General features: G+C 40.4%; 1 protein-coding gene across 6 annotated transcripts in view; it reads right to left on the reverse strand.

The window, feature by feature from the left end:
- Nucleotides 1-22,236, reverse strand: part of CREM (cAMP responsive element modulator) — a 35,322-nt gene extending 13,086 nt beyond the window's left edge. The window contains exons 1-5 of one of the 6 annotated variants that reach the window (XM_036399616.2): nt 22,096-22,235; nt 16,790-16,907; nt 9,356-9,502; nt 4,242-4,333; nt 3,954-4,099 (exon numbers count right to left, since the gene is read on the reverse strand). In XM_036399616.2, coding sequence (XP_036255509.1) covers nt 3,954-4,099; nt 4,242-4,333; nt 9,356-9,502; nt 16,790-16,903 — 499 coding nt within the window. In that variant the 5' untranslated portion in view covers nt 16,904-16,907; nt 22,096-22,235. Of the gene's footprint in view, nt 1-3,953; nt 4,100-4,241; nt 4,334-9,355; nt 9,503-16,789; nt 16,908-22,095 lie in introns of those variants that run through there. The other 5 variants (XM_036399607.2, XM_036399625.2, XM_036399644.2 and 2 more) reach the window with 5 other exon arrangements.
- Nucleotides 22,237-24,402: the final 2,166 nt, after the last annotated feature.

The following is a 24,402-nucleotide window of genomic DNA, read 5'->3' on the forward strand; positions in this document are numbered from 1 at the left end:
AACAGTAGGTTGGGTGCTGCACGCAGGCTCCATAAGGCATTGAGGAGAAGGGGAAGAGTGTGGCAAGGGGTAGAGTGCAAGATGTTTCAGTCTGGCATCCAAAGCAGAAAGTGCCCCATTTTAAGGCAAGACAAAACAGAGAGAAGCAACAAAAGTAAAGCATTGTATCCCCTACTCTTCACAAAGTCCAGGACAATAGCAACAAGATTTTTGTTTTGTTTCAACACTACCTTCCAGACAAGTTAAAAAGAGCCAAATTCTGCCTCTCAGAGTTAGCACCAGGAATGGTGGTGCATCTACACCCCCACAGAACCCTACCACATAAAACCCAGACAGTCTGGCTTCCTAAGCAGTAAAACATCAGCACAGATTGATAAAAAGCTCTTAGCTCCACAGTGAACCTGGGTAAGCAATTATATCGCAGCTGTCCAGCAATTATTCATTCAGATCCCAACCCAGTACTTTATAAACAAAAGTGAATTAACTCCAGTAGCTGCCTCCCTTACAGGACTGATTCCTGCCATATTCCCAGAACAACATACTGCCTGTCCCCCATCCACTGTCCTGATCTCAACCACTGCACACATTTGTTGTGCTGGAGCTCTACTGAAAACTGAGACTTTTATGGTGAGTACAGGACTTTCCTGGACAGTCCCTATAGCTGAATGTCATGCAGGTGGATGGATGCAACCGGCATCTTCTCTTCCAACTAGGAGTGAGGACAGTACTAATACCACCCTCTGAGTATGATCATCAGCTCTAATCCAGAAAAAAAACCCAGATCTTTTTCCCTTCCAAAACTGGAAATGGAACTGAAGTTAAGTCTTTCCCAAAAGATTTCTTAATTCTCCAATTGTTAAAAGTTTGTTCTAAGACAGCAAGTAACTCAAACAGATTAAGATTTAATAATTTTCATTCCCCCTGCATTTTTTCATGCAGATCATGATATTCACAAGCAGGCAGGGGGATGGGGAGACTGATTCACACACTCCAACTGAACGAACAACTCTTACACATTAGACCACTACCACAGGTGAGGGAAGTAATTTTTTTCAGTATTAAATAACCAACATGACAGAACTACAGCCAACAGAGTAGGTGTGTAGTCAGATAAGAATACAAGGCTCCTACACAAGAGAGCACCTTGTGCAAAACTACCCATTTGCCTGGCAAAAAGATCACATGTATGTTGATGGAGGTAGCTGGTAAAGATTACATTTTATCCTGTCATGTCAGTCTGTCTGCTTCCAAAGCCAAAGCCAAGAAGCTCCAAGGAAAAAGGTATTGGGAAACCATGGCAACATATCATTTTGCCTGGTGAAAAGTAAGTAGAGAACAGCCACCAATGCTGTTATTAGACAAAAATACATTTGTTTTCCAGAACTATTTACTTATAAAGTTCTTCCAAAAAGAGTCATCCCAGACATCCAGACATAAACACACAGTCAAAATGATCTTTTCAAATTGCCCTTCCTTTACAGGAATAGAGAGAACAGCAGAGAGAAAAGGAACCAGCAAATGTAATAACATAACACCTCTTTTAAAGCAGGGCACAGTACAGATGATGACACCACAAGGCCAGCTCTTCACCGCCACGGACACTGCACAAAATTAATGCACAAACTCCTGGGTGCCTGCACAGCAGAACCTGGGCAGCCCATGCTGGCCAGGGACAGAGGAGTCCTCAGGCACAGGAACAACAGGCAGAAGCACAGAGCTACTGACAGGAGGCACAAAGATGAGGGAGGTACATGGAGTGACCCTCTGCATCAGATCCAGATTTGCTACCTTCCCACCCAGTGTTCCTGGTTTTAGTTCCTGAGGATTACAGGCAACCAACAGGATGGCTCAGAGATGCTTCAGATCCATGCTTCATATATGTAAATACTAGGGATCAACAGTCAAGCTCTCTTCAGCAGGTTCCAAATTAAGACCCCTTTTATTACAGGGCAATGACCATCCCTGCTACCACCTGGCCTAATTAAAATACACAGACTTTGCTGAGGCAAAGTATTTTAACTTACAAAAGTGTATTTTAACTTACAAAAGTGAACTTAAAAAAAAATCTAATTAATGAACTCTTAAATTCAGCAAAAAAAAAAACTATTTCCAAAAAGAAAAAGCTCTCAAAACAAAGTTTTTGAGCCAAAACCAAGAGAGTCCATGAAGGCTGACATTGCATTTTGAAGCAATGCTCCATTATAATGAGAACCTTAATTATACAGCACATGTTTTATGCTACAACTATAACTTAGTCAAAGAAAAAGCAGCAAAGAAGAGAAATCTCCCAAGCTTGGCTTATAGCCAAGTTTAAATTAAAACACATGAGATTTAATTAAATTTTTGTGGATTCTGTTCTCACATTGTCAGTGATGCTCCCTGTTGCTTAATTTTCAGAAGTAAATGTCTGATTGGACAAGAAACAAAAACCTGTGAATTTTGTTATTCAGTGAAACACTTCCCTGTCACTATTGTTTATAGGTGTGTTTAAATGAAAATATATTCCCCTAAGAATCACCTCCTGCAAGACATTATGGTCAAAGTACAACTTTGGCTTCCCAGAGAAAGGCACGATTAAACCTAAGCTCTAAAATTTCTTAGAAATCCTACAGGTCTACAGGCTCACTAAGTAATACACAGACATTATTACACTTTTTTTTTAAGCCTTGAAATGGCAAATATATATAATCTTAATCAAATCTAAGCAAAATCAAAAATACAATTCAAAAATGGAAGAAAAATATTTAATTTTTCTTAGAATACAAGAATACATTAATACATGCTGGATTCTGCACTGAATAGTTGTAATTTAGGATGATGGTATTCTTTTCCACAGAAAAGAACACATCAGATGCTGGACATCACACAGCAAACATTTATTTATGTCTAAAGCTTACAGAAAGGGTAAGAAAAGCAGCCTAGGGGCACAAGCAAAATTACTTTCTATGCTGAAAAGACAGATCGCATAGGCAAATTCTGTATTCACATCATTAATAATTAGTTAGTTGCCTAAATTAAAAATAACTGAAGAATTCTATGGGTGAGTAGAACACTACTAGAGCCATTCTATCCTCTTTTATATGCCACTGCAGTGTTTTAATAGACTTCCTCTGTTTTCTCATTTCAGGAAATAAACTCCACAACATTTCTTATGCAATCTTCCTGTCATTATATCACAGGAAAAACACCTGCACTTTAGCGTGTCTACTTATGAAAAGACATGAAAAACCCCTACAAACTGTAGGAGTGTAGCTTTATAAAATACATGATTTTAAAAAGAGTTGTTATTACAAAGTTATCCAAACTGATAACTGATTATGTCCAAAGAAGCCACAGAGTGCAAGTTATGCAACACTGCTACGATAAATACAGGAATAAAAATATCCAAAAGCAAATCTATAGAGAACTGTGAACATAACTTTTAACTTGCATTTGGATGATGTATCAAATGCTGGAAACCATGATTTACATTAGTTCTGTGGTGAAAGTGTAGATACTTAAAAACTGGTGACAAAAAGACATAATTCTTTTAAGAAAGGAAATTGGAACTTATCAAGTAATTTCATAGTCCAAACTTACATTTCAAAAAACTCTACTTGCCATTTCATACAATGAATAGCACTAATACATAACAAATCACAAGAATTTGAAACTGCAATGATTTGTATCATTAAACATTCACATAAAAGTGTCAAGTTTTTCCTTTCAGCTGAGCCTCACTTCCACATTTTAATGCACAGAAGCTCTAGAATGATTAAATTTAGCAGCCAACAAATACTACAAGACTAAAAGTCTATAATCCCCATGTTAGAAAAAATTAATAATAATTACTTAAAAATACAGAATCTCTTATTCTTCTTCATGAAAATCAAACATGCCTACTGCATTAGTTAACTCCTAGAGACAAAGCTATGCTATGCTCTGCATCATCACATAGTACATTGCACACATACGGTATTGCCCTGTGTTAGTATGATACAGGCTGGTTGGCATGGCCACTGCAGAAATACCAGAAGGCGTTCCTTCATCTTCTGACTTCTCTTCTTCTTCAATCTTCGCTATTGCAGGTGCATCTGAGGAGAGCTCATTCAAAATTTTTCTAAAAAGAGAATGTAAGTAATTTTATGTACTTGAAGAACCATACCCATAAGAAAATCAAAGAACTGACTTTTATCAGACAGTTTTGCTGTAATGAATAAGCTGCCTTTAAAACCAGCAAAACCAAAATTAAAAGTCCTTACCGGTATGAAGGCCTTCTTGAAAGTATTTCCCTACGTTTTTGAGAATCAATTATCACTTCTGATTGTGCAGCTTCATCTGCAATCGATGCTACCTGTAATAGCAAAGTTCCTGAAATTCATAACTTCATTAAAAAAATTAGCAGCAGAGTAATTTTTTTTAAATTCCTTCCATGTTTACATATGGGAAGTTTGTTGACTTATTTATCACTAATCATGTGATTTTGGACTACTTTTTCCAATGCAAATTGCAAATTCTGAAGTTACCCAGACAGCCACTCAGATAACATCTTCCATTTGAAAAAGGAAAAAGTCAATAAAGTCCAGGTTACTTTTTTGTGAATGACACTTAGAAAACATACTGGAAACAGATTTCTTTAAATATAAAAATATTATACAATTTCATTAGCTCTTAAAGTGAAATCAAATACCTAAAATACAGAATCCTGCACTAATGTGCCTTAAATGATAGTACACAATATTAAAAGTATCTTCATTAGACATACTAACATATTCATAAATGCAAAAGCATTGTTTAGCAATGCTGTATGAGTTTTGGAAGTGCCTGAGAAATTCACAATATCTCACTTTCTCAGACCTTTAGTATTTTCATATATTCTTTTTCTCTTAAAATTACTCCAGACAACATTAAGGCCTTGGGCTGAATCACACTCTTGACCAGCATCTATCTTACCTCACAGAACGGAAAGTCATTATTGAACAAGGAAAAGGCTTTATTTTCTTGGATTCTTTTAACTACTCAGAACTATTGCTGTGCTGAGATCTCCAAATTAAAATAGTGTGAAAATCTTTTCACATGAAGACAGACCAGACCACAGTTTCAGATTAAGCACTTTGTTAAACTAACACTGAACAAACATGATGTAAGGGACTAGAAGACGTCAAGTGTTTGAACCAGCTGCAGTGGAAGCTCAGGGAATACAAGGAAGAGCTCTGGAATTAATGCATCTGCCAGTCCTCAATGTTTGGCACTTGAAACAAAGCCTGACCTCAATAGAAAACGACTGTCTGGAAGGTTCTGGAAATTTATAGGCCTGGGTCACCTCAACTCAAACCTTTAGAACTCCCCCTTGAAGGAACTGCAGGTAATTGCAGAACAAAATTATCTCTTCACTTGTTAATTTTATTACATTACATTTCCGTGTAAAAATATTTAATGTAGCCTCATTTGGCTGGGTAATATGTAACAAACATCATTAGAACTCTATGTCTGCCACCTAGGCAGTGCGAGTTACTTCTGCATGTGTACAGATGCACAGCTCCAAACCAGACATCAGAGCTGACTGCAGAGATACAGGTGCTTCAAGAAATCTGTATTCCTCCTTCTGCAGGAGAGACCAATGCTGAGCAGCAGAGAGAGATCCTGAAAGACACTTCTCTCCCAATGTGCCTTCAGCAATCTCCTCAAGGATCGACCTTCAAGCCTCTGGCATAATCTGTCAGAAGTAAGATTCTATTGCCCAGCCAAGAAAGAGCCTGGGCATTCTAACTCAAAACAGAATTTTCATTCTGCTGGGGCCTGGGGGTTAATAAATTATCTATTTGTCCCAGGACAAATAGGTCAAAACAAGACCTCAATTGTCTTTAAATTGCCACATTGCCCTAACAGCTACCAACTAGGCCCCCTAGTTTGTGAAGATGGCTGAAGAAGTTGGGAGCAGTCATACTTTAGGAAGAAAGTAAGGATAATTACAAGATGATTTAAGCATTTTAATGTGTGTATTGGTTTTGCAGAGCATAGTGTTTGGTACCAGAGGGGATGCAGAGGTGGCTTCTGTGAGAAGCTGCTAGAAGCTTCCATGATGTCCAGCAGAGCCAATCCCTGACGGCTCTGCAGATGGATGTACCACTGACCAAGCCCGGGCCAGTTAGGGATGGTGATAACACCTCTGTGTTAACACATCTAGGAAGAAATGAAAACAAAGGTTGGGGGCACAGTTTCAATTCTAGCCAGAAAAGAGGAGGAGGTAAGAATATGTGAGGGAAACAACATGGAGACACCAAGGTCAGTGGAGGAGGAGGTCCTCTAGATGCTGGAGCTGGGATTCCTCTGCAGGCTGTGGTGAGACCATGGTGAAGCAGCTGTTCTTCACCCACAGCCCATGGGGATCCATGGGAGATGCAGAGATCCCTCCACAGCCCATGGGGATCCATGGGAGATGCAGAGATCCCTCCACAGCCCACGGGGATCCATGGGGGATGCAGAGATCCCTCCACAGCCCATGGGGATCCGTGGGAGATGCAGAGATCCCTCCACAGCCCATGGGGATCCATGGGAGATGCAGAGATCCCTCCACAGCCCACGGGGATCCATGGGGGATGCAGAGATCCCCCAAAGCCCGTGGGGGAGGTGCCCACACCAGAGCAGGTGGATGCCTGGAGGAGGTTGTGGTCCAGCAGTAAACCCATGGAGAGACAGGTCTTGCTCCCAAGTTGGACCAGCCTGTCCTTGGAGGACTGCACCCCATGGAAGAGAGACCCATGCCACAGCAGTTCTGGGAGCATGGTCTGCCCGTGGGAGGGGCTCACATTGCAGCAGTTTTGGGAGGACTGCTGCTCAAGAGATTGGAGCCATGCTGGAGAAGTGAATGGAGAATTGTCTCCCATGGGAGAGACCAGACTGTTTCACTGGGGAACAACTTCTCTCCCTGTGCAGCAGCGGAAAACCTTGGGTGACAAACTGGCCAAAACCCCCACACTTTGTCTCCCTGCACTGTCAGTGGGAAGGAGGCAGGGGCTGGAAGAAAAAAGGTGTCTTATTTTAGGAAGGAAGGAAAAAGCGCTTCTTTTACTTCTCATTATCCTGCTCTGATTTTGTTAGTTATAACTTCACTTTGTATCTTTAAGTTGAGCCTGTTTTGCCATTGGAATGTTCTCTCCTGGTCCTTATCTCAACTCATGAAACCCTTTGTTAAATTTTCTCTCCTCTGCCCAGCTGTAGCAGGGGAGGTGAGTGAACAACTTTAATGAGGGCCTGGAATTTTGGCCAGTGTCAAACCACCACAATGTAGAAGAGGACATTTTCTAGAAGAAATTTCAAAAGCTTTAATTTTCATCATGACAAAGAGAGAAATGAACACTTCAGAATCACTCTAACGGCAAACAACCATGTGCATACTGTTAATAAACAAACCATTGTAATTTTTTCCTGGACATTGTTCAGATTTCGACTTCACCTACTTCAGCTTCATCTGCATTTGAACAAATTTAACTTCAAACTCATGTTAAGTCTTTCCAAGACCTGATACACTACAAGAGGGAGCAAGCAATAAGTCAAATAACAATTTAAATCTTCCTATAAATAAAACAACATTTAACAAAACAATAAGGAATGCTATAAACATATTTTTTCATCTAAAAAACAACAGCATTATGAGAAAAACTTCTGAGCACTTTCAGTTGAAAAGGCAGATGTTTGAGGGAGAGGTCATGCAAGCTTCAACACCAACCTTCAGCATACTTCTTTCTTTTTTAAACTGATATAATTTCCCAAGTTCCCCACTGTCTGGCAGAGACAAGGTAGAAGTTAAAGCCAAATGATCTGGAGGAAATTCCAGGTGGCAGGATAGTGTACTGGAAAAGATCACAGAAGGGCTGAACACCCTCTATAATGGATTCTTCTACAGCATCTTCAAGGCCCTTTCTTATCCAGATGAAACCAAAGCAAAATCCTGGAACTAACTAGTCAGCATTAATTGGGACAAAACTTTCTTGTTTCTACTCCTTTGGGAAAGAGCGGACAGCCAGAGTTCACTACAACAAATAGTTGACTTCCACTCCCCTAAAATGACACAGCAGCAGCTGGAAGAGATTCCTGAGAAATTTCTCCTTCTGAGCTTTGAAAAAAGTCATCTATCTTTGCATGCATGTCCTGACTACACTGACTAAAGGAACAGAAACTGGGAATTACAAATGTGCTTATTGAATAAAGGTTACTCAGTAAAATTACGGTTAGAAAGAATTCCAATGGAAAAAAAGTATTTACTTTGAATACTCTGTTCTGACTTCAAGTTTGATCAAATATTGGCACCTACCACACCTCTTTCCATAGTGATCTAGGATTTCAAAACCTTGAGGTCCCATCATCTACACCTACTGCTAAACAATAAAATATTCATTATCTGATCACAGTTTTATTATTTTTCTCAAATATAAATCCTACTTATACATGTCTTTTTGTTTATTATACTGGAAATTTATTAAGAAGCCTCTAACATTAAAGATGGCTTCTCAAGATCGACAACACATGGCTTTTCCTTAAAAAAAGTTGCTATGGCCACAGGCAAAACCCTTCCCTCCTAATAGGGAGAGGTGTATCACCTCTCTTACCAGAAATAGCAATTGTATCTGCAAAAAGCAATTCAGCTGACATTTCTCTAACAGATTTTAATAAAACTAGAGCAGAAGCCTTCCCAGCTACAAAAAAACCACCAATGGGAGGCCAAGAAACTTTCAAAACACTGCAAATTCATTCACTCTTGCCTTTTCTACTTTTTAAAAACTCTGAAAAGTCTTACACGTTTTGCACCAATTCCTGTTTTCTAGTTCCTGCAACTTTCAACACGTGAACATTTGCCACATAAATGTGTGTTTTGAGGCTGCTGGTATTTTTGGTATCCACATCCACAAAAAGCAATACAAGATGCTCTATGAGGGTCTGATAGGGGCTCCAAACAAGGAACCACTTGATACAATATGCCCAGACCCTTTCCAATAATAAAATAGGAGATACTTCAATATTTATGAGTTCATAGTCTCATTAGAAACACTATGTTCATAGAATTTAACAGAAATTAAAAACTGCAGGGTACGCTGAAGTAAGGCCGTGTTATGACACAAATTTGCTATTGCGTAAGTTCAGACCCAAGTTCCAAGACAATTTCTTATAAGATAAACAGGAAGCATTAAGGAATTGCTACACAATGCTTGTAGAGCTGCTCCTGGTTGGATGTTTGCCACCTTTTCCCCTGCTGTTTCCTGTGCCATCTGAGTAAATCTTGCAGCACTGGTTGGAATGAAGAGAAACTGAAGATGGGCTGGGAAAAGAATTATGAGGTACCAAATATTCATGAAAATGTAACAATAAAAAAGCTAACCTGAACAGCTTGCATGTGTGGTGACTGAATGACTGAGGGCTGTGTGGCTTGAATGACACCCTGGACATGAACAGTTTGACCAGAAGGCAACTGCACTAGAGTTACAGCTGGAGATCCTCTTCCAGCACTGGAAGCAGCTACAGAAACCTGCAAAAATTACAATCATCATGTTTAAGTAAGATGCCTTAAGACTTCAGTAAATGCTTTTAGCAGTGATAGCTAAAACAGACTGATTTTGTTGCCACATCTAAAAAATCTCAGATGTATATAATTATCACACACAAAAATAAATTATTTTACTAGTAAAAGTACCAAAGGCATGTATCTTTCCAAATGGTCTGGAAAGCTTAAAACTGTACTCTAAGAAACTGCAATTATTTGGGTTTTTTTCTCCAGAGACTTTGTATTTTCCTTTCAATCAAAAAACCCCAATCCTCAGCCATCACACACCAGATCTGCTGTTGCCAGCATGAAGGTTAGGAAGAACCTCCAGAAATGTAACAAAACCCACGCATATTCACTGGAGTGGAATGTCACTGCAATAACATAAAGGGCAGACTTAGGAAAAAAACTATTTAGAACTGCTTTAGTTTTGCTTTGCTTATTAGGTAAGAAGTTGTGCTTTTTGGATGGATGTCTCAGGAGACATGAGAATTCTTCAGATAGTGAAAAACCACCCTGTTAAATAAAGCCATACAAGGATTTGTAAACTCATTTAGTTTAACAGACTCCTGTTATATATAAAATTTTATGTATCAAGAAAAAGAGAGCTGGAGTGCATCAGTGCTTCAAACAACAGCAAAAATAAAGAACAGCTGAATCTTTTCTAGGCCTAGCACAGCCATAGAACAGCTTTCCCCAGCCTGTGACTCTCAGCCCTCAGTGCTGAGGACTAATGGGCTGAGAAACAGCTTAACACCTATGAACTAAGAAATAGTTCAATATTTGTGCTGTTACTGTTAAATCTATTAAAGAAACAAGCAGTGATGCAAAGGGAAAATACTGTGATTGATCTCTATTTTATGTAATGAAACATCTCTAAACTCGGAAAAGGAAAACAATGCCAAACATAAACTATATAAGAAAAAGAAATGCTGTGTTTTTCAATTAAACTGCACTGAAAAGTCTTATTTCTATATTCTGTATATTCAACAATAAAATCAGACTCAAATATAAAACTGTTATTATTCCCTTCCTAGCTTTGTTCACAGCTCCAAAGGTATCTGCTATGAGCAGTAAACATAAAATGAGATGAGAGTAAGAAGAAAAATATGAAGAATGCTGAATATTAAAAAAAAACAGTTAAAGAAACTTTTGTAATTTTTACATATTTACACTGAGGTGTTTTTTTAATCCAAATATAAAAGCAGTTTTCATTTCTGATCCATAAGATACTGCTTGTCTAGGAAATAATCCCCTTCTTGAATAAAGTAAAAAAAATTAACTGCTATTAAGATGCACTGCTATCAAAAAGTCCTGATGTTGGTTCAAATTACCTTGAAGAAATAATGTTTCTAGGAAACAAAGACAGGATTTTGTCAACATTCACTATGCAATTGTTCAATGTTGTAGGAAACTGAAGCACTTTTCAGAAAACAGAACAATTGAGGGCATTTTTAACCCTGAAATGGGTTCCTTAAATCATTCCTTAAATGGCATGAAATAGTAACAGGGAAATAGGACATACAAACCGTCTTCCCAACCTATTCAACGAATATTAATATTACGAGAAATTTATCAGAAATGGATATCTGAGATTAAGCTCCAGAAAGTCTCAAAGATCTGAAAACTATGATCTATTTTGTGGCAAAGCTTACATCCTAAAGCCAAGCTTCAAGCAGCCATCACAGAGCAGTCTGAATGTTTACACAGCATGCTAACTTTTCAAACCATTATAAAAGCTATTTCACCAAACCTTTCCATTTACTGTTCTCTTTGTGAGAATTGTCATTTGATACAATGCTCAGTGGATCAGAAAGAACTTTCTGAGTACAGCCATAAAACAGTAAAAGGTGAACAGTTTAAAAGTTTCTTTTTGGTACACAATGGGTCTGTCACACATAATCAGGAAATAATCCAGTACTTGAGATTAAGAAACTACATTCATTTTAAAGCTCCTTATTCAGTATAACCCCACAGGGGAAAAAAAAAAGACAACTTCATTCAGCTAATACTCTTTTGGACTAAAGTTTAAAGGAGAAATTGTTTTGTTTCCATTAATTCAGATAAGAGATTAAATGAAAGTGTTTAAGTGCTAAGGGAAGAGGAGATGGTAGTATTATAAAATTTTCAAGGTTCATATTCTGCATCTCTTTTATAGATATTGGAAATTATTATTAGAATTTTGATTCAGATTTCCCTTTACAGTTTTCAAGCTGAATATTCCTGCGTCCACTGACATACTAGAACATTTTCATGCTGTCATGCGTAAATCCTGACTGAAACAGACTTGGCAAAGAAATTTCTTTCTGACATCAGTGATGAGCAATGCTACCTTTAACATCATTACTTCAAGGACTGTCTGGCACAGCAACTGAAAACAATCCACAGAGGCAAGTCAGGGACACAGAGGCTGAGGGGCAGCTTAACACATTCTATGGGTTCTGTGCTCCCAGGCATGAAATACTCATGTCCAATAGCTTCAATAAACATCAACCATGCAACCCATAATAGCAGTATGGTCCCATATTTCATGTATTTGGAAATGTAAGTGCTCCCTCTTCTACGTGAGGAGAGAAAAGTAGCCAGCAAGAATGACCAGGTACTACCTGCCTACTGAGGCACACACTCTTGCAGACAAAGAGGCTGCCCATCATTTATCTCACTTCAAGATACATGGTCCATCTGAACAGTTATCCTGGATATCCTGTGAATGTCAGATATCCTTTCCCTGCTAAGTACTGGAGAGGTTACCTTCACATTCAACCCCTCATACCTTCAACACTGCCAAATGTAGAACTCAGGACACAGGCCCATCTGATTTCTGCCCCTGCTGCAGACTCCAAGTACTACAAGGACTTTAGAAGTCAAGTGAAAAGCAATTCTGGAAAAGGAAAAGCCAAGGCAAATCCACACTGGATTTAACAAAAGAACAAAGGACCTGCCACATTTGGGCACCAAGTACCGTCTATGAGGAAAAGCTGGAGACAGATGTTTTGATCAATTCCAAAACTACTGCCAAAATAGCAGCACCTACTTTTAAGGAAAATAAGGTTAGGGTGACTCCAGACATTTGGTCACCATATGCTTCAAGGAAGCACAAAATGGTGAAATAGCTGCATGTTTATAATCCTCTAACATCAGCTTTGCTAAATGGCCCGCATTTGCATTTGGCAGGCTGGTTTTATAGCCTTACTTACAACAGCCTAGCAAACTCCCATAGGTCTCAATCTCTAGGGAGTAAGATTTAACACTGTTTGATGTGTAAAGAGCCCACGAGGACAACCTCCCAAAGTGCTGAACTTGAACGGTCCCAGCCTGCAATAGTTACTCAGTCCAGGCTCTGAAAACCTCCCTGAAACTCTCCCTATGCTCACTGACAGCAGCTCTCACATTGTAAATCCTGACATATGTCTAATTCAGGGCCAGCACCAAGAGGTCAACAGATGGTATCTCAGACAAGGTCAGAAGACAGCTCTACTGATAGACAACATGACAAGGTTAACAAAAAGTGAATCAAAGAGGAACCCATCAAGATGTAGGATTAAAGAAAAAAAAACCCCACAACTGAAAGTGTTTTTATCAAACCTGAAAAGGGCTAAAGTACATTGACCTTACATTGTTATAGTTATATTTAGTGTAGCTGAGCACACAGCAACACAGAATGGCTTCTAGAAATCCTGCAAAGGGAACATCTAATTTCTCTTTGAACACCATTGCAGATTTAAATCTTCCAAGAAGTAATTTTGACTACCATCAACACTATCAGAATATTCCAATACAAGTTTACTTCCTTGTAAGTACAGCTCTATATATAGCAACAGATGATCTGTGCATGTGAGACACCCATGGAGCTCATCTCAAAACAGGTTGAGAAATTTTCCATCTCACACCTCTGCTCTTCCCTCAAAGACATCAAGCTTTTGTACAGGTGTGCGGCACATCGTCAACAGCTTCTAAAGACAGCCACCAATAATTTTACTTTCTTACCTATTAATTCTGGTAGCTGGATCAGAAAAATATTACCATGTCAATTAATCAACTGGCTAAAAGTGACAGATGCAAAAAATGCAACTATAAACTGATTCTACAGTACAACATTTTATTTTGAAAACAATCATTTAATGGACAAAAAGTGTATCTCATCTTTGTTAGTTTCAAATTTATTCATTTTTGCTTTAGTAGAAAAAGTAACTTTACTTCCAGCAGCAAAAAATCGCAGGAGAATACAGCAGTAACTATGACACAAGTGAAAAAAAAATGCAAACACTATTTTTTCCTCTACAAATAATGTATAGTAGGTCCTTTGTAGCATTGGAGGCCATCCCATCACACCATAGTGCTCCAGCCCCCTCATTCTTAAAGTCTCCTCTCTCTCCCAACAGGGAAGACATTAAAAATGCTTCAGCACAAAACAATCTCTGTCCTCTAAAGATTATCATCTTCTGAAGTACGTGGTCCATCCTTTTAAAACTAAATGGCAGGTATTTCTTTAAAAAGCCTATAGAGGAGGGGAAAATAAGTCAGCTGCCCCCCCAAGAAGAAGAAAAAAAAAGGTGTTCACCTCCTATGTAGTTGTATCCCTCAGCACTTTACAAGTCACTCCCTGGCCAAAGCCATAATTCAATTAAATATCAAGCACATTAAAAACCATTACATTCCATCTGTACATAAAAACTCCACCTGTTTTACTGGAAGGGCAGTCACCTGCTGGGACAGCTGCCCAGAGGGGTTCTAGAGACTCCATCCTTGGAGACATTTACATCCCAGGCAGACACAGTTCTAGCTGACACTACTTGCACAGGCAGGTCAGACTAGATAATCTTAAAAGGTTCCTCCCAAGCTTGACCCTTCTACAATTAATTCTTTGATAATACACAGAAAATCACAAATTAAAAGACAGTGTATTAAAATGTTTTACTTCTGACTGACCAAAACCAAGGTTGAACAAATATTTTGTAAGAAAAAACACAAACAAAGCTGCCATCTCCCTACTGTCTTCGAGATATTTGAAAAGGAGCCCTCAGTTTCAGTGACCAGGCATTTTCACTCTCAGTAAAAATCAAGTAATTCTTTTCTACTATTTCTGCATATTTGCAACAAAAATTAGTAGGAGGGATGACTGAAGTTGGCCACAAGATGCTTCAGTCACCTGCAGTAGCTGACATCTCTTAACAACATTCCTACACAGGCCAAAGAGGGAGAAGAGGTCTGTGCTCCTCTGTAATAGTCAAAATACACAGGCACAGCTATGAATTCCTCAGAAACACACAAATTTCCCACCTGGACCAGCACAAAACCAGTCTCATACAGGGGCCTCCAGTGGGCTTTTACCCCTCAACACCCAGGCCCAGCTCTCCATGGCAAAGCGCCTCACCTTCCAAGCCAGCCAGGTAGGAACACAGGTTAAGAAAATCCTACTCATCTTAAACCAAAGGAGTGCCTCAAAAGGCCTGGCAGCAATAAGTGCTCTGTCTGGGCAGCTTCACCACAACAAATGCTGGGGCACAGCAGCCTGAAGGCACTGAGGGCGTGTGAGGGCTGCAGGCCCCAGGAGCCAGCGGCTGAGGAGATGGGCACAGGCCCAGGGCCCTCGGAGAGGGATGGCAGCACCAACCCTGCTTGTCTGGGAGCCTGAGAGGGACAGCAGCAGCACCAACCCTGCCTGTCTGGGAGCCCAAACCCAGCAGAGGGACAGCAGCACCAACCCTGCTTGTCTGGGAGCCTGAGAGGGACAGCAGCAGCACCAACCCCGCTTGTCTGGGAGCCCAAACCCAGCAGAGGGACAGCAGCTCCAGCCACCTGTGCCAAGCAGCTCTGCCAGCTCCAGGACAGCCCTCTGAGCCATCCGACCAAAACCAGGGACTCCACTCCAGACTGTTACACCCAGCCTTCAAACTGAGGTATAAATTTTGGTTCAGTGTTAATTGAAGGAGATTCATCAATATTTCAGAGTTACTCATTTTAACTGGAAGGTATGAGACACATACCCCATACAGGTGAACCTTCACATACAGTATTCAAGCATTAAGTGCAGACAAATACAAAAAGTGTTATATGTTGCACAATATAGGAGTGCAAAGATTCTCCTCTCTCCTACAGCATTAGTGATACCTTTGGATCAACACTAAAAATCCCAAGTGACAGAATTCACAGCTGTCTTCTCCAGAGACTACTGCATCAGCCAATTAATTTTACATATCAACCATCCTATGAAAATTTGAACAGAACTACTAAAGAAGAAATGAGGGGATGACATCAACAGAGCAAACCAAATAAAATTCTTAAAGAAAAAAAAGAAAAAACTGAACAAGCAATATTCCCAATGCTGCATGCATCAAAACCAACAAAAAAAGGTTGATAAATATTTTGCAGTCTAGTTTGTGCCTGGAGATCTGACAAAAAAAGCAGCTGCTTTCAGTTTTAAAAATGTATCTATAATATAAATCAAGTATCTAACATAACAAACACATGGCATCAAATCTTAGCAAATAACTTCAAACTTCCAATGATGAAAAAATTCGGTAAGACTTTTTTAAAAATCAGTTCTTTTATTTAACAAAGGGCTTTTTAAAATCCTTTTAAGTGATCTATACACTTTTCTGAAGCTATAAATCTTAGTACTGTCAGGAACACTATTTCTCTCAAGTATTGAATATTACAGTACAGATTTTTAATGTTTGAGAATTGTTACTATATAATCTTCTATCCATTAACAACCAAACAATAATCCATAGAAAACATGTAATGTATGCTTTAAAAGTCCAGACACTGTCATTGGATAGACAGGGATGAAACAAAACAAGCACACATTAAAAATGTACTTGTAATTAGATTAAATACATTCTGTACAAAAACTGGAACTAGGAGAGAACCATGGCTATTTTTGTTCATGTTTCCATTTTTGTTATACAACACATCTTCAAGATACACCAATGGTTTAGATATGTTTGATCTTGTAGCCACCTCAATTCCTTAAGACTGTATCCCATCTCTATGACAATCACCTTGTGAAAGAAAAAAACTTCTTTGTCTACTGATCACTCTTGTCTGAAAGGGCTTCCAAAAATGCCACCTTTTAACAGACCTGATGTTATATTAATCCTTTGTTAACTACTGAAGGCATATTTTCCAGTATATCTTTGCTATATTTTTCCTATCTAATACCAAGACACATAAAACATGAGAATACCATAAAAATTGATTGTTTAAAAATCGTAGCAGCTCTGAATATCACCTCATTGATTCTTCTCATCTTTCCACACTTCAACTTACCTCAGATCCTGAGGAAATCTGATTCTGGCCTGGCTGATTCTGAAGGTGACCAGCACTTCTCTCTGTCAGAGAATCCACTGCATTGTCATCCTGTTCAACCATTTCCATGGTCATCAGTCTAAAAGTAAGTACATACATATTTAAATAACTCAATACAGGGAGGTATATCAGGCAGCTAGGGAGAATAATTCCAAACTATTTTATATGTGGAGCAGACAGAAAATAAATATATTTCTGTCAAAATGAAATCCTTTCTTCATTCCCCCATATTAAAATATTCACTCATATAGCCAGGAGCTCTAAAACAAGTGTTTTGGAAAGTTGCAGGGAGAGGCAGTTCTGGAGATGGAGGGACAAGCAGAGTGCCAGGGTCCCATGCAGGACTGGCAGTGCTGCCCACAGAAGGTCCCTTCAGCCTCATGGGCTGCTACAGCCCTCTTGAACCTATTCCCTGCTGGCATCTACACTTGAATTGTCTGTAAACTACTCATGGCTCAGGAGCCACAACAATTCTTCTCACTTTTCAGACTTAAAAGTAGGATAGATTTTATTGAAAACTAAGAACTTGCTGACCCTCAATTTAAACTAAGTTTAAACTTTGTAGAGAAAACCTCCAAGTCTGCTACATATCTGCTATATAAAAATGCAATTACCTGACAGCTCCTTTTCGATATTTCTTGGCACACTTAGTCATAACGGAAGGTGTGAGTTTTAAAACAAGAGCTTGGATCTCTTCGGCTCCCTTTCTCTCCTACCAAACCCTGCACTGAAGGTGCAACATTGAACAGGTGATGTCAAACATTGCCATGGCAACAGGTCAGTTTACAAACAGAACAGAGACAGGATAGGGTCAGGCAGAGGCAGGCAGGGCGCCCTGCAGGCACGCTCCCACCTACACCCTACTTACACAACCACGGACAGCCTCAAAAGGAAGACATGATATTAGGTGAGAGATTTAAGAGGCAGCAAATCTCGGTTCCCCAGGTTCAGTTTCTGTGACTAGGGGATGACAAGCCTGAGGCCAAAGTTCAATTATTTCTGATAGTTACTTTGGTTTCTTCTCAGGACTTAGACTGAGAGATGCAAGAGGCAGGCAAGGACTGCTACCCACCTGACTCTGAGACTCTGGAATTTAGTCCCTGTTACATTAAATCAAATTAAATGTAAACCAAACTCCTTTTGTGGCACTATTTTACAGAACATTCCACCATCTTTGAAGAGAATTTTTATTAGCTTTTTAAATATCAAAATTTTGCCCAAAATAAAGGCATGAAAATATGAAAAGATACCCAGTCAAATGACGCAGAGAAGCATATTTCTTGCTCATATGCCTCAAATGGTACTCTACTGACCAGATTTAACAGTACTACAGCTAATGGTAGTGAAGCTGCAAAACAATTTAACATTTTATGGGTTAATATGAGTATTTTTGCTCAGAGAAGTTACATATCCTATGCCAGTATCAATTCAGATTAGAATCATAGGAAGCTATTTTACAACTAAAATATTTCTACATTTTTCTCTTGCTAGTTACAACTAATTATCTTTTTGTTTAGATACAATCTAATTAAATACCTACTGAAATTTACCAAAGTCTAACAACTCTGGGGAAAATATTTTCACCAAACTTGTCACCATAATTTTCTATAAGAAGATGTTACCGAATTAAAATATTATGGTTTTATATATGTGCAATATAATAATAATAATAATAAAGCAGGGAAAGAAGTTCTTCCTTTGTAAACTAGGGCCACCCATAAAGTCTCAAATATGAAAGGTTTACGTGGTTCATGTAAGAATAAGCTTCAGAATAGCTCACACACCAAGGAAGAATAGATAATGCCTAGGTACTGGCAACATACTCATTGTAATCCCTTCCTAAAGATGGGAATATAGTCAGAATTAATTCACTTTATGAAGGCCCTGAAGTATTTTTGTATCCAGAGCCATCTGTCACAGAAAAACTATTGTTGAAAAAAACCACAAAAAACCAAAACCAAACAACAAAAAATCCAAGTACTTTTATTCCCACTGAATGCATTTCATAGAAATTTTACCCAGAAAGTGTAATTTTTCATCTTGGAAAAAATTTACTTCCTGATTTTTAGCTTAACTTCTCACTGATTGCAGAACAGTATAAAAATGTATTTACTTCTACTACTTTATCAGGATTTTTCTCCCCAGGACCTTTCATTTGCAGTGCTGCACTATGTTAGCAAAAAGAGCATCAGTGCAGCAGGAAATCTAACAAAGTTATTCCTTATATTTTGCAAAATGCAGTACAGAGAAATGGGTGTATTTTTTGATTATTTATCTTTAATTAGAAAAACAACAGCAAAAAAGATACGTGTCAGTGGAGTGACAAACATAATTAAGATTTATTTACTATTTTTATTTACTTGGAAAACTCTAGAATTTATATAGATTTTCCATCTATAATTGTGTATATTCTGACTCTCAATATAAATGATTGCTTAATTGAAATATTTAGTAGGGTGGAGCAAAGTCTGAAAATTTGACTGCCATAAAACGCAATCACTACTCTGAAACACAGTAAAATACTTTTCCTAGATAAGCTCAAACCTGCTTTTGACAATCTCTGTGACCAAATAGTGACTTGATTTAAAACAACCTCCAAATATAAAGATCCACTCACAGCCTAAAAAAAAAAAAAAAAAAACAAAACAAAACAAAAAGAATGAAGTATATGAGTAATTTTAAAAGATACACGAGCTATCTCGGCATAAAACTTCAGTGAGAACAATGACTTTAGACAAACTAGCACATTAGTATCACAATTCAGACATGTTACAAGATGAGGAGTGAGAGACACAACCATGGGGTCACTGAGCTGGCAGGAGCAGGTCAGCTGCAGTCATTTGAGCCCACAGGGTCAGCGGTGGCACAGTCACACTGAGCTCTGCCACTTCACGTGCGCTTGTACACAGCTCGAGACCCGGCACGCCAAGGAACTCCTGGACTTCAGGATGTCACTGTCTTCAGAGCACTCTTATAACCTGAATTGTAATGGGTTTTTATTTCCTGTACTACATGAATACATCAAACTTTTTAATACATACAAAGAAAAAATACTGGGCAATACGATAAATTATGCTTTTCTAAAACATCAGCAATGCAGACTGTGGCAAACTGTTACTAATCCAATTCAGAAAACAGTTTCCACACATATCACACTCAATCAGTCTGCATTGCAAGCAAATTCCAACATATTCATTGTTATTACGTTTCCAAGAAAGAAAAACAGAATTTTCCGCCAAGCCCTTAAAATACTTTATAAAAGTCTATCAGTAGGAGTACACATCACACTTAAAAGTTTACATAACCTTCCTTCTGTTTTTAAAGGAGAAGTGAGCAAATAGTTCAAAGTAAGTGGTCTTGGGTCCTGTTTAAAATTACATTATGTTTTTCTTCATTGTATGACTATATGCAAGTTTTACTCTTATACTCATTATTAATACATCTTTTTCTTATATTTTTTATCTTAGTTACTTACAAAGACTGAACAATAATTTTAAATACTACTCTGGATTTTTAAATTAATAAACAAGTTACACCTCTGCACATACATAAAAACGGGACAAAAATGGTTTTCCATAATGAAGCAAAGATACCTGCTTCTTTCTACAACATTACAAAGACATCTTCAGGATCTGGCAGGAAGTTTAACTCTTACCAAACTAGCAACATTTCAATATATATAAGCACATGTTTACTGTAGTCACTGAGACTAATGGACAGCAGGTGAGTGGTCAGTAGTACTGATAGATACTGATTAAGAATACTGATTACTAATCAGATAAACACTGATTAGGATGATGGATACAGTGTACATCAAAAGCTTCTTCAACTGCGATCAGATTAATAACCCCTGACAGGAGAAATCTGACAGATGGAAGCAGGTAGAGGAAAACAGAAAGTTTTTCCTAGAAAATTTGAAGCAATTTACAGCTAAAGGTGTGAATTCTTTATATTTTTGCTCATAGATAAGAGATGAAGGATAGCATCCCTGGAAGACACATTCTTTTGCAATAAAGAGCACAAGAAATCCTTTAACTCCTCCAGTACTGCTGTTTGTCTGCATATCAACATAATATTTAATGTCTATTGGTGAAATTATACTGCAAAAGCAGACTGCTACAGTATTTTGCATAACTGGAAGTGTGTGACTGTCCAAATAAATACCCAGAGGCATTTTTAAAAACAACATTTTATTTCAACCATCCTTTATACATTAGGGACCGCTTACAAATGTGGTTTGATACAAAGGAAATAAATTGTAAGGAGCTAAAATTATGTTTCAGCCCTTGCTCCAAATCTCTTTGAAGGCCTTTATTCACAGGGGAGTTACTAGAAAGCAAGAATGTGAATTTACAAACACTGTTTTGCATTTATTGATGTGACCCCCACAGTGAATGTGGAAACTCTCAGAATACACTTGTTTCAGACACCGTGTTTTGTATCAGCTCTGTAATAACTGTTTTACCACCCTGGTGGCATGAAGGCCACCAGCTGATAAGGTGATCACAGAAGTAAAGTAAAATGTGCAACAGTAAAACAGACCCAATTTTGAAGTGTAAACTTTCAGTTTTCATTATCACCAGAAGTTTCATCACTAAGGTTCTCGTGTCTCCTACGCTCTTATTTCCCTATTTTCTTCCCCGAACACCCACGAAGCGCACTGTGATCCCTCCCCACTTGTTCTGACCCAGCTCCGAAAGCCCTGTGGGCAAGGTTATAACCGGGAGTAACGGACTGAGGGGCAAACGCCACCGGGCACCCCCGCTCCCCTTGGCCGGGGCAGCCATGCGGAGACCCCAGGACGGGCCGTCCGGGGCGCTCTGCCGCAGCGGGCAGGCGCTGCCCCGCTCCGAGCCGCAACGCCGGGCGAGCCGAGCCGGTGGCCCGAGCAAACGCTGAAGCCACCGCCTGCCGGAGCCCGGCGAACGCCGTGGCTCCCGGGCGGCAGCGGAGCCGGCGCTCCGCGCAGCCCCTCCGGAATTCCCGGGATGCGCAGCCGCCTCGGGGCCGCCCCACAGCACCGTGCGGGCTCTGCGCGGCCGTCCCTGAGCGCGGCGCGCTCCCGGCCGCCGGCGGGGGCGCGCCCCCGCCGCCTCCCGCGCGCTCCCGCGGCGCGGCTGAGCCAAGCGCAGCACAGCGCCCCCCGCCTGCCCTGCCCGTGCCTGCCGTGCCCGCCGCGCCGCCCGCTGCCCTCCGCGCTGCCCCGCTCCCGGCCCGCGGGGGGTCGGGCTGCGCGCACACGTGTCCCCGCCCCCTCCCGCACTCACCCGCCGCCCTGTACGTGCTGCCCCCGTCACAGGGGGTGGGGGGGACCGGGTCGGGCGGAGCCGCACGTCGTCCTCACGTCAGCGCTGATGCAGCCGCGCCGCCGCGGGGGCGCCGAGGAAATGGCGTCTGTGGGGCCTCCCAGCGCCAGCGGCCGCGGCGGGAGGCGGAGCCGCGCGCGGGCGGCGGTACCGGGCGGCCGCGGGGCGCAACGGCCGCGGCGCTGACCAACCGCCGCCGCGGGCCCCCGCCGGCGCCGCCCATTGGCCGGGGCGGGACGCGCCGCGGTGCGGGCGGGGCGGCCCCGCGCTGCCGGGGGCGGGCGCGGCCGGTAACAGCCGGGGCGGCCGCGGGGCCGCCGCGCTCCCTACGCCGCGCTCCGGGCGTGCGATAGCGGGGCGGTGCCGGCCGCTCGCCGCGCCGGCCGGACCCCGCCGATAAGGGCGGTTGGCTGGGCTCTCCCGCAGGGTCCAGCCCCGGCTGTCTCCGCACTGACCTAGGCAAGGGACGCGGCACAACCCCTGGTTGTCCCCTGGGCGGTGCCGGAGCCCTGAGGGACGCGGAAACCTGCCCAGAGGCCGCCCCGCTGTGGTGCTGCCCGCAGGTTGTTGTGTAATTCTGCTTAGTAAAAGCACGTTCCTTACATCAGTCACTCATGGTATGACATAGTATTTTACATTTATTCGGCTAAGTAAATCAGAAATTGCCAGGAGGTGACAAGCGGGAGCGACGTGCTTGTTTCCCCGCTGGCTTCCACGGGATTACGTGCAGATATCCTGAGTCATGCTGGGTTTGTGCTCTAGGTGTGAGCGCGTCCTTTGCCGGAAGCGCAGGGCCCGTCGGCTCAGGGTTAATAATGTTAAAATACAATAAACGCGTAAGCCATAAACTTTGTTACTATGGGTGTTTGAACATCGTGTGTCTTATTACTGCTCAGTATTTTACAAAGTAATGTTATAAGGGATTATACTGCAGTAAATTTTAAAATGGATGTGTATACATCACTACACATACATTCTCAAGTTACGTAATGTATTTACCCATTTTTATGGTTTAGGATTTTTTTTTTCTTCTTGTGAGAATCTACTCAGTGTGCTAAATAAACATGAAAAACCTAAGTTAATTTCACATAACTCATTGTGATTGAAGAATTGGAGGATGTGTGTGTCAGGATTGGTGATAGGTCCACACAGGTCAAACACTCAGTCTTATTCATGGCATGGAGAAAACCTGCGTATTGATTTCCTGTGTTTTTTAAAAAAACAAATAACTCTTATCTCTGACTTCATAAGAGATGACTCATATTTATTTGCAAAGGTTTTGCCTTTAAGCGTTTAGTTCTTTAATTTGCTTCACAAGACTTACTTCACACAGCTATCTAAATAGCAATCTAGTGGAAAAAAATACAGAATCTTCAATTATCACTATTGCTTGTGCAAGTTTTCTGTTTTCATTCTACATTTCATTTGTTGAAATATCGAACACCCACTTCCTGTTTTGAGTTCTGTTTCCCTCCCTTTGTTTGTTGCATATATATAATGTGTCTGTTCTGGATTTTTAAATAGGAGTTTCTCTTCCCTTAATTAATTCTGCTTTAAGATCTCACCCATTACGTACACTGTTGTTATGCTCATTCATTAAAGATATGTTTCTCTTGTCAATTAAAAATATTTGTTGGAATAGTGACATAATCAAATGAACAGGCAAGTGTTAAACTACTGAGAATTACTCTGCTGAAACCTTTGGAAGAAATTCCAGTTTTGCCTTGTATACTCAAAAAGACAAAAATGGCTCTTAGGATATTAGCAGCACCTCAAAAATATTTTTGAAGGTAGAAGTCTTAGTACAAACAGGAAGAAATTTCAAATGAGAGTGTTAAATAATGGAAACCACTGGAGTGAGTTACCTGTAAACAAACTGACAATTTCCATGAACTCTTAGGGCCTGGATTTGGACAAACAGTTATTTTTTATTAGTTTTCAAGTAAGCCATAAATGCTTTGAAATGTTTAGCTAAGAATTTATTAGTATTTATACCACTTCTCTTGTAATGAAGTGTATCAGAGGCATAAGAGCCAGAGGGCCTTAGACCTTGGTGATACAAAGATGACTAACCAAATTTGGCTCTTGATGCAGCTGTCTGAAGCTGGGGGGCTAGAAGGGGAAGGGAATGACAAGGGCCTTGTGTTGTGTTCTTACTGCAGCAGGGCTGGGGTACCTAAGGCCAGACCAACCTGTGCCACAACAGTGCTCACTTTGGCTAAAAACATTCTCTTTAAATTGGGATCAATGCCTGATGTGAACCCATTT

This window comes from Molothrus ater, chromosome 1, assembly GCF_012460135.2.
Source record: "Molothrus ater isolate BHLD 08-10-18 breed brown headed cowbird chromosome 1, BPBGC_Mater_1.1, whole genome shotgun sequence".
In the NCBI taxonomy this organism is placed as follows: Eukaryota; Metazoa; Chordata; class Aves; order Passeriformes; family Icteridae; genus Molothrus; species Molothrus ater.